General features: G+C 39.7%; 1 protein-coding gene across 3 annotated transcripts in view; it reads right to left on the reverse strand.

Moving 5' to 3' along the window:
- Positions 1-8785, reverse strand: part of gabrg1 (gamma-aminobutyric acid type A receptor subunit gamma1) — a 174330-nt gene extending 165545 nt beyond the window's left edge. For all 3 annotated transcript variants that reach the window (XM_087987789.1, XM_087987787.1, XM_043700492.2), the window contains exon 1: positions 8661-8785. In XM_087987789.1, coding sequence (XP_087843915.1) covers positions 8661-8767 — 107 coding nt within the window. In that variant the 5' untranslated portion in view covers positions 8768-8785. The remainder of the gene's footprint in view (positions 1-8660) is intronic.
- Between the last annotated feature and the right edge of the window lie 2274 nt (positions 8786-11059).

Raw genomic sequence — 11059 nt, forward strand, 5'->3', positions numbered from 1 at the left:
CCAGGAGAAATAGTGGAAAATTTAACCCAAGAGTAATCTTATCTTGTAGTAAAAAAAAAGAGAAGATTTGTATATGTTTCACAGATTATGAATAAATATGTTTGATCATGTTTACGACCAGAAAGTTAAAAGATGCATTACTGACAGTGTAAGAAGGAGATTTATCCAGGACATATTTGGACCAAATAGCAAGGCTCAGAGTAAAAGAAATCAAATGTTTCAAGTCAAGTGAGAACTATGATAAGGAGGTGGACTGTTGACAAAAATTAATAAATCTGCACAACAAGCATATAGAATTTTGATACTTCAATGACAACAATTGAAGGCAAGAATGAAACTGCAGTGCATTGATGACCGCATTTGCGGAATTAGTAGACAAAATATGGATGAGTATGACCAAAATCAATGACAATTAGAAGGAATACACAAGAGTAGCAATTAAAATGGATGGTATAATGCTGAAAACGTATAGATAAGATTGTTTTCATGTAGGGATAAGAGAAGATGGCAGATGTGATGTAGAAGTTAGAATGACAGGCCTTGAAGTAATATTAAAAATATTTAGAAAAAATCTTAAAAAAAGGGAGTCTCAAGAAAATTCACATTTTTAAAAAAAGATCTAATCAGATACTATCTTTTTTTAAAAAATGTACTTTCCTGTATACCTCAGAAACCTGGTCAATAAGGAAAGATCTGCAGAGGGATACAAAAGGTCTTTGAAATATGGATGCCAAAACACATTTAAAATTCAGTATGTAGGCAGAGACAACAAAAGTGGTACTCGAAATTGCAAGAGCAAAATCGAACTATGCAAGAGACATCCAGAAACAAAACTCAGTGTTTTGGCTGTTCTACTGGGGGTGGGGGAGAATCTCTCTCTAAGATAACTTAGAGTTGTCACAGCAGGAGCCAATCTGGTTTTAAGCAAGTTAGAGTGGTCATGTGAGCACAAAACACAAGAGTAGCAGTAAAGCAGACTGGATCGCTTCTTACAGCTACTCCTGCAACTCCTCACCCCAGTTTACTGCACCAAATCACTTCTCAACCTTTTGGAGGTGGTTTCAGTTTTAACAATGGTTGGTGACGATTCTCCTTCGAAAGAAAGCCCAGACTGGTCAGAGACAAGCAGCTGGAGGATGGAAACTTCAACTGTCTGGCTTTCAACACTGTATGCAACATCAGTCATCTTCAGGGTGTTAGGATATTTCATGGTTATCACCACATGAAAATAAAATAGATTTCATTCATTGTGCGTGGAATGATCATTTCCAGACAGAGAATAGCAAGCAGGAGCAGTAAGCCATTATCTCCGGACACTGCTCCCACTGCATCCCCACACGCAATTAAAAACATGGAATTGGGCCTGCACCTGCATCAAGCACAACAACAATTTTGTAAGGGATCTTCAATGCAATCAAACAAAAAAAAACAGGCTCTTGATGTAATTTGGCATTAAAGCATGACACCAAACCAAAAGATGATAGTAAGTCAGTTAATCAAAATCTTAGGCAAAAAGGTAGGTTTTAAGGAGTATCTTAAGGGGAGGGCAAGAAAATTCTAGGGAGGGTGTCCCAGAGGTTAGCATCTGATTTTAATCAGCATCTGATTTTAATTCTTGAACAAGTGTTGAAAAACAAGGATGAGAATTTTAAAACTCAAGACGATATCTACTCAGAGCCCAAAGCAAGTCAGCGAGCAGTGATAAGTGAGCAGAAACTGGTTTAGAAACAAGCAGCAAAGCAAAGCTTTGTGTGACCTCAAGTTTAGTAAGGGTGAATGTGGCAAGGAATTTGGAAGATTCAAATTCATGAAAGTATGATTGTTGGACCTGTTATCTTTTAAGTAGAGGAGCCAGTAGTGCAATAGTAATGTCACTGGACTAGTAATGCAGAGCCCCAAATGGATATTGTGGGACATAGTTGGGGTGGCACAGTGGCTCAGTGGTTAGCACTGCTGCCTCACAGCACCAGGGTCCCAGGTTCAATTCCAGCCTCGGGCGACTGTCTGTGTGGAGTTTGCACATTCTCCCCATGTCTGCGTGGGTTTCCTCCCACGATCCAAAGATGTCCAGGTCAGGTGAATTGGCCATATTAAGTTGCACCATAGTGTTAGGTCAATTAGTCAGAGGGAAATGGGTCTGGGTGGGTTACTCTTCGGAGGGTCAATGTGGACTGGTTGGGCTGAAGGGCCTGTTTCCACACTGTAGGGAGTCTGATCTAATATAATATAATATAACCACTGTCCATTGTCATAAAAGCCCACTGATTCATTCATGTTCCTTGGGGAAGGAAACATATCATTCCTATCTGGTCTGTCCTCTATGCAACTCCAGACCCACATCAGTGTACTCTATTCCACTACACTCTGAAAGGGTACCACTAAGGCAACTCAATTTGCAATAACGGATAGCAACACTCAGCATTTTGCCTCAATATTGATCGCTATGCAATCCTACATAGAGAATAAATGAAGATCTCCTAGAGACAGGATGGAGATTCCATAAGCAAGTGTTAAAAAAAAAATGTTCTATAGCTCTGCAGCAGAGAGAAAGTTCCAAGGCCAGAAGCTGAGCTATTGGTTTCCTGCCCTGTGTTCATGCAAAGCTCAATCAGAGATTGAACCCGAAATGCCCTGAGGCTTTGTAAATGGCCGAAGGCAGAATAAATGCAAGAGCTGCTCCTTCCTACTGTAGTGAAGAGTACTGTACATGCCAGACACTGAGTATATAAAAAGAAAATCTTATCCAAATAAAACACTGAATTATACAACTTGCACTCACTTATATTGCTATGCTATCATGTCCGGTCAACCAACTTGTGTAAATAGTCAATGGATGAGTTGAATTTGTTGAATAGTAAAAAAAATTGGAGACAATCATAATACTTTGGGTAGCAATGTACCAAAGACAACATCTAACAACAATTATTTTTGCATTTCATCCATCCATTTTCAATTCGAAGGCAGTTGTTCTGAACTCAATTACCTTGCAACCAAACATTTAGTAACTAGCTAATTTATATTTGGTGATCAATGTGTGCAACTGCAGTCTGTTGAAATGTTTCTGGTTCAAGGCAAACAAAAATTTATGCTATAGCTGGTAACTTGCTGGAGTGAAAATAGGTAAGTTCAACAATATTATTCACCATCCTAACTCCTTGGTTTAGTTGAACTGGTTTCTTACGCAAAGAAGCAGAAAGAGAAAATGATCTTTTCAGGCTGTTGAGCACAGTGAGCTGACAATTTCATAATGTCTCAAATTAGTCTCTTGCCATTGTTTCAATGGAATGCTAAATTATTTCCTTGTTCACCATGACAGTAAAGTGCCAGACACATTACAAATACAAAAAAAGTGTCCAAGTTAGTATGTTATGAGATTATTGAACTTAATCTAAAAAAAAGTGATGACCTTTCAATCAATTTGACAAACCTGGGTAGCTTTGTTTCTGTGGGAACAGTGAGGCCTAGACTGATTTATTGGAGAGGTGGTGCAAGATGTTCACATCTCTGGATTGTGACAAGAGCATCTGTCAACTCTGGAGACACCAAAATCTACCCCTATTGATGGTAAAGCACCAAAACCCATTTCATTAATGGGGGAAAACGGGTTGGTGTGATTCTTTCTTACTGGAAAATCAAACTCAGTCAAGGCATTAACTCATTAAATTAAAACAAATCTCATTTGTACCAGATTGAAGGTCTTATCCAATGAGCGGTTTACAACTTTCAGGGTGGATACAAGAGCTCATAAAAAGCAGATAAGGGGTATGAAACTGGCAACCTAGCAAGCTACTCAAATGGCTTTATTATAGAAATTGAAAACAAAGGTACTCTGTCCATGTCCCCAATTGAAAAATGCTTGCAGTTTCAGGAGAAGTTTGTTTGCATGACCCCCAAGCGCTACCAAGTAGCATCAGTACTTTATGGCTTCCACATGTCATTATTACATGGAGTGAGCTGCAAGTTTATTTTGATTTACAAATTCAAGGAGTTCTGAACGAATTAGCTGTCCTGGATGCCAATGTTAGTCTTCTTTTAATGGGATCAAGTTTTAAATCATGAAATACATAGAGGATTCTTTTCAATAGATACTTCAAATACAATTACAATTCATAAAGCTGAAGACCAAAGTGAGACTGGATGATTTGCTTAGCTTTGGCAAAAGGAAGAAATCTCTAGGAAAACCTTTGACATGGAAGTCAGTTTGGAGATTTAAAGTTGGAATTGGAAGCAGAGTAGTGAATCCTTGGAAGCTAACAATCACTGACTGATTCTTGGAGAATGAACCAACCACATGAATGTCAAGCACAACTGGAACATGCGACTTCAGATGTCTAACCAAAAAGTGCATTTCTTGTTTAGTTTAAAATAAAAAGCTGCCCGCAAGAATATGATTAGGTAAAGTTGCTCTCAAGTCTTAAATTTATATCTTGTGTAATTCTTTTAGTCAGTCACTGGAAGTTTAAATTTATTTTGAAGGGACCAATCTCTATTGGGATCAAAACAAACCAACTAAACAACTGATTGAACTGGAATTTTCTTAATAAAGCCAGACCTGGAAAGGCGAGGGGGAAATAAAATGATTGACGAAACACTTGATACTTGCCTCCATTACAACAATAGATTCTTTAATGGATAAATAATCAAGGGTTTGGGGAAAGTGGCATTCTACTATTCAATCAAAATACTAACTCTTATGAAACTATGAAAATAGCTTCAGCTTCATTGTACAAAACATTTTTCATTCATACTAAAGTACCTGTGACACTTCATTAACCATGAGTGTGGCGCTGGAAAAGCACAGCAGGTCAGGCAGCATCCGAGAAGCAAGAGAATCGAGTCTCAGGCATAAGCCCTTCATCAGGCTTATGCCTGAAATGTCGATTCTCCTGCTCTTTGGATGCTGCCTGACTGGATGTGCTTTTCCAGCACCACACTTTCGTATCTGATCTCCAGCATCTGCAGGCCTCACTTTCTCCTAGCACTTCGGTTAACCAGTCAGGATGGAGATTGGACTGGCAGGAGGTGGCTACTGCAGTATAAAAAACATAACTTAATATAATGGAGAAGTACTGCTGAAAATTCCTGCTTTCTATTTATACATTTTGGTTTCTTTGGGTTGGTGATGTCATTTCCTGTGGTGAAGTCACTTTCTGTTCCTTTTCTCAGGGGGTGGTAAATGGGTCTAACTCGATGTGTTTGTTGATAGAAAAGAAACAGGAAGTGACTTAACCACAGGAAATAACATCACCACAGGAAATGACATCACCACAGGAAATGACATCACCAACCCAAAGGAACCCAAACATATAAATAGAAAGCAGGAATTTTCAGCAGTGCTTCGCCTGAGGCCCACTGCAGATGTTACCTAATAGGGTGACAAAACGTCTGGAAATGAACCTTCCAGCTCAGTGAGCAAACCTACATCAAAAACCCCAACCTGAGCTACAAATCGTCTTAAAAAAACTTGCTAACAATTGAGAAATTAAGTATTGCTTGCAGAACCAAAAACAAATTACACCTTCATCCGAAAGAGAGTCCCAACCCAAGTGCATGGTCTTCTCCAGAGACAGATGAAGGCAAGTATCAAATCCACTTCAGTCAGAATGCCTGGGGCGGAAGGGGTGGATCCCATGCTGTTGGCACTAATCTATCAAACACTGGCTATTAAGCCAATCAGCTTCCTCAGGAGTCCAACCCGCTGCAGCAATACACCTATTTTTTAACATCCCAGAGCTAGAAATTAAGCTGGCAAAGACTCTCACATTCTATCAGAGACTCATATTCTTTCCATCACATAGTTAACCAGGAATATCTACCCTTTTGTGTGCTGGAAGGATGTACAGACTGATGCACGCTCCCTTGCCCAGCATGCCCTGGAGGGAGATCCTAACCTCACTTCTAGCATGGAAAACCAGAGAGTGTTTCCCACTGTATCACAAGGCCTAAAGAGGCCACACCAGTCTGATTTAGAAAGGAATCCTCAGCTGCACTCAGGAGTCTCTAGCTGGCTCTTCCAGCCTGCCATAGACCCATCGGTAGCTACGTTTGCTGCCCTAATGGACTTAAGGAACATGTGGCATTATTTAACTGCCTTGAGAACACAGGAGCTGAAGACTAACCATGAGGAAGATTGGCAAATCAGAGCAAGGTGAGCTGCAGCTTCCAGGAGATGCTCTCATTCTGTAAAACAATGAGAACTGTGACTCAAGCAATTCACAATACAGCCATTCCTCCCACCCCCAAATAAAATTAGTGAGCTCTCAACAATAGCACTGGCAGCTTCCTAATGAAATTAAAATGAGGCACAAGTCCCAATTTGATTTACTGTATGTCTCTTATCAATATTATCGGAAATAACCTCTACACTCATTTTGTTCCCATTTTATGGGCAACTTGACACTAACCTGCAGTCTACAACTACAGTTTCACTGCCAAGTGAGACTCTTACACCTAACTAGGTTGGTCCATTTATACTTTTTTGTATTACACACAAGATTCATAGAATCTTTATTGTGTGAAAACAGGCCCTTCAGCCCAACAAGAGTAACCCACCCAAATCCATTCCCCTACCCTATATTTACCCCGACCAATGCACCTAACCTAAACATTCCTGAACACTATGGGCAACTTAGCATGGCCAATTTACCTAACCTGCACATCTTTGGATTGTGGGAGGAAACCGGAGCACCCGGAGGAAACTCATGCAGACATGGGGAGAATGTGCCAACTTTACACAGACAGACAGTTACCTGTGGCTGGAATCGCACCTCAGTTCCCTGGCAGTGTGAGGCAGCAATACTAACCACTGAGCCACTGTGCCATCCGCAACTTTTTGCTACACATGAAACTACCTACAATCTCTTTAACTATATCATGGTGGAGACTTGAATCCATGACCTCAGAGCATTAACCTGGAGTTACTGGGTTTTAGTCTTGTGACATAGCCATTATGCTACATCTCCTCCAGCATTGAAAACTACTTCAAGATGCTTCACCAATTTGTAATCAGTGAACCCTAGACCAAGGATAGACAGGAGGGGCAAGTGAACTTTCATTGAAGTTTATGAAATGCTTATTTTTTTTTTATAAAAAGCCAAGAAAGCTCCAGAGAAGCTAAAGGGAATTCCCTTGTTAGCTTAAGGTGAACCTGTCAAAGGAAAAAAGGTCAAAGATTAAAATACACCAATGGTTAGAGTCAAAGTAAGGAGTATGGGGATAAAATGCAGAAGTAGGAAAGGTGAAAGAAATGGGAATTACGCGATCATGAAGGGAACGAAACAGCACAAATTTTAACTTGGAGATGGTGGGAGTTCTTAAGCCAGAGCAGCTCAGCTGCAAGCAGATCTTGATGCAGGAGAGAATATAGGCAATTTTTAAAATATGCTGATGCCTTGAGTGCAAGAGAATGGAGTTTGACCAAAAGAATATTACAATAAGTGAAGTCTTGAGAAGTATGAATGTTTTGGGGGGGGGGGGGGGGGGGGGGTTGGGGCACAGGATACCAGCAGGGGCAAGATGGCAAATGAGCAATGTTAGAAGAGGAATATGGACAATTTCTCCAGAAAAGCTTTGCTTGGGGTCAAAGAATGGCAATGTTGTGAAAAATCTGGTATAACCATATCACCAAATAGTAAGCTGTGGTCAGGAGCAATTTTAATTGCTTGAAAACATCCAAACAGTCCATTAAGAGGGTAAAATGTAAGAAAACTTTACATGAACTTACTGCCATTTAAGGTGATGGTTTAAAACTTTAACAAACCAGGAGGGTTTTATGGAGGGCATCTGCAGTGTGGCAATTGTCAACTGCAAGACTTGTATGTCTGAACTGAATGTTTTAAAATGTAATTTTCAGGATGGCTGTGAGGCACTATTTAACATATTCAAACAAACATTCACAATTCCGTGGCAAATAACTCAAAGTGAGCAATATTTTGAGATCACAAACTTGTTTGACTTCTTGACCAGAAGTTAAAGAATTATAATTCTAGTAATCCAACAGCAAGGAATCCCTGAAACAACTTCAGAATGGACAGGTTAACAGTTTCTTACACATATCAGTTATGACAATAGGAGTAAATGTCATCCATTGAAGCAAAATTTATACACCTTAATAAAACACTGCAATGGAACAATACATCAAATAATTTCACCATAGCAATTTTGAAGTTAATTTCTATAACAATTCAAATGTCCTGTTTAAATTTATGAACAACCCTGTACATCACATTAAGTCCCAATTCTATAGCGTATTGCTTTATAAAGATCAGAACTGACCAAATAATGGTAGTATTTAGCCATCAGATTAGCAAAAAGTTAAAAAAAAACGTGTTAGGGTAATTAACAGATGACAGCCCAGTTATTGTATAAATATGCATTACAGCATGTTATACTAGGTAAATTAGCAGCACATTTTGAGAATTTAAATAAATAAACATTGTAGAACACACAACCATTGCTGTTTTAGCTTAACTTACATGTTGAGGAAAAATACAAAATGTATCCTGAATATGTTACAGCAGTTATCCTGAAACAGCTTTCAAGGACACTGCTGCATACATTTATAAGATTGAATTGATGTGCAAGCAGTGTACTAAGCAAAAAAAAAGCGAGCTCCCTTTGTCAGGCGCAATTGCAACATTTTTTTTTGACCAGGCACTTACCAGGTTCTCAAAACAAACACCACCAAAACAGAGAGATACAATCTGAAGGAAAAGGAAGAAGGTGCATAAAGCAAAAATGTGAAAAAACAGTGTTTCTGTGAACCCATCGTAGACCCAGTATTGGTGGGAAAACCCTGACTCTGCTGCTGTACAAGAATCCAAACCAGCCTGCAACCGGAACTATACCGACAAATGCTAACAGACAGTGAAAACAACCACAGAGCTTAGAGAATCCTTCTATAAATTATATCGATGAGCTTTCCTGCAAATCAGAGCACAGTGGGGTGGGACTTGCAAGCTCAGTTGTGATTCACAATCAATTGCATTGAAAATTTGTTGTGTTTCTGTTAAAGGTGCAATATTTACAACATGCTGCGTGAAATTCTCATCTAAAGATGATAAACACACAATTCTGGCCGTTTGTTCAGCATGAGTTCAAGCTGTTATATTAAGATTTAAAAATAATATATGTAAATGCCTCTTAAAGGAGTAGATAAGTCTAGTTGGCAATAAATTCTAAAATTATTCTAATGTAACTGTATTCAGCAAAGATGTACAATGGGATCGTGTTGTTAGCCAGTTAGCCCAGACAGTTAAAGCATGGACCAAAACCACTGGTTTCTCTGACAGCACTCAATTCTTTACAAAGGGTCTTGTGGCACAGTGGTAGTGTCCCTACCTATAGGCCAGGTGGCCTGGGTTCAGGTCCCACCTGCTTTAGAGGTCTGTTATAACAAATCTGACCATGTTCCTATTAAAAATAAATCCAACACCTTGCTAAGGGGCTACTAAGATGCTTCTGGGCCAGGAGCCTATGTTTGAGTCCCACATGCTGCAGAGGTGTGTAATCTCTGAATAGGCTGATGAAAAAATATCTATAAGGCCTGGATTGGACTGAGTCAAGCATCAATCCATTTACTAAATAAATTCTGTATTTGATCAGCATATATGTATTAGTTGCATAAGATTGATCAGTCAAATCATTTTAACTTTTTTTTCAGAAATAGCATACCTATATACTTTAAAAAAAAATGGGATGTGGGTGTCACTGACTGGGCCAATTTTATTAATTAATCTTTAATGCCCTTGAAAAGATTGTGGTTAGCTGCATTCTCCAACCAATACAGTTCATATGATGGAGGTACACCCACAATGCCCTTAGACAGAGAGTTCCAGAATTTCAGTCCAATGACAGTGAAGGAACGACAATACATTTCCAAATCAAGAGAGTGTGTGGCTTGTTTGGAAACCTGCAGGTGATAGCCTTCCCCGTACCTACTTCCATTGTCTTTCTAGATGGTAGAATTCACTGTCTAAGAAGCCTGGGTGAATTTCTGTACAGGGCATTCTGCTACAACACAACAGTTTGTAGTGCCCCTCTACAACTTCATGCTACAGAAAATTGCATGATGGAAAACCACTAAAGGAAATCGCGTTGTAGAAGTTCGCTCATAGAAAAATCGCTTTATCCATTCAGTCGGAACTTTGCCTTATCCAAATAAATCCACAATTTCTCAATTACATTATAGCCAATTCACGCTGACAAACCGCATGTTATAGCAGAACGCCCTGTAGTGTATTTTGTCAATGTTACACACTGCTGTCGCTAGGTTGGTGGTGACGGGTGTGAATTTTGAAGGTGTTAGATGGAGTGCCAGTCAAGAGGGTTATTTTCTCCTGGATGGTGTCAAGCGTCTTGAATGTTGCTGAAGCTGTACTTATCCAGGCAAGTGGGGAGTATCCCATCAGACTCATGAAATCCAAATTTGATCCTCTCCATCTGAGCTAACGCTAACATAATTCCAGTCTATGTGGTTGCTGGATATAGTGGGAGATTGCTGAAAATTGTAGCATTATTTAGGAGAATCAGTGCGAAATGCAGAAACCTAAGTATATGTGAAAGGGTCCAAACCTGCAATTCATAGCCACAAATCTAGGAGCACTTGAAAGAAGATATTTCTGCCAGCAGATGATATTAAAAGTGAAAGTGCCAAGGAACAAGGTAATTTAATCATTTACCAGTAAGATATGTTGAGCACTTTTATTTGATGAGGCAATGGACTAGATGTTGCACAATGCATGGAAATGGAGGAGTACTTTGGATTAGATTCCTTTAGATTACTTACAGTATGGAAACAGGCCCTTTGGCCCAACAAGTCCACACCGACCCACCAAAGCACAACTCACCCAGACCCATTCCCCTACATTTACCCGTTCATCTAACACTACGGGCAATTTAGCACGGCCAATTCACCTAACCTGCACATTTTTGGACTGTGGGAGGAAACCGGAGCACCCGGAGGAAACCCATGCAGACACAGGGAGAATGTGCAAACTCCATACAGTCAGTCGCCTGAGGCAGGAATTGAACCCGGGTCTCTGGCGCTGTGAGGCAGCAG

This window comes from Chiloscyllium plagiosum, unplaced genomic scaffold (assembly GCF_037043375.1).
Source record: "Chiloscyllium plagiosum isolate Xiang-an unplaced genomic scaffold, Cpla_swu_hap1 HiC_scaffold_1, whole genome shotgun sequence".
NCBI lineage: Eukaryota > Metazoa > Chordata > Chondrichthyes > Orectolobiformes > Hemiscylliidae > Chiloscyllium > Chiloscyllium plagiosum.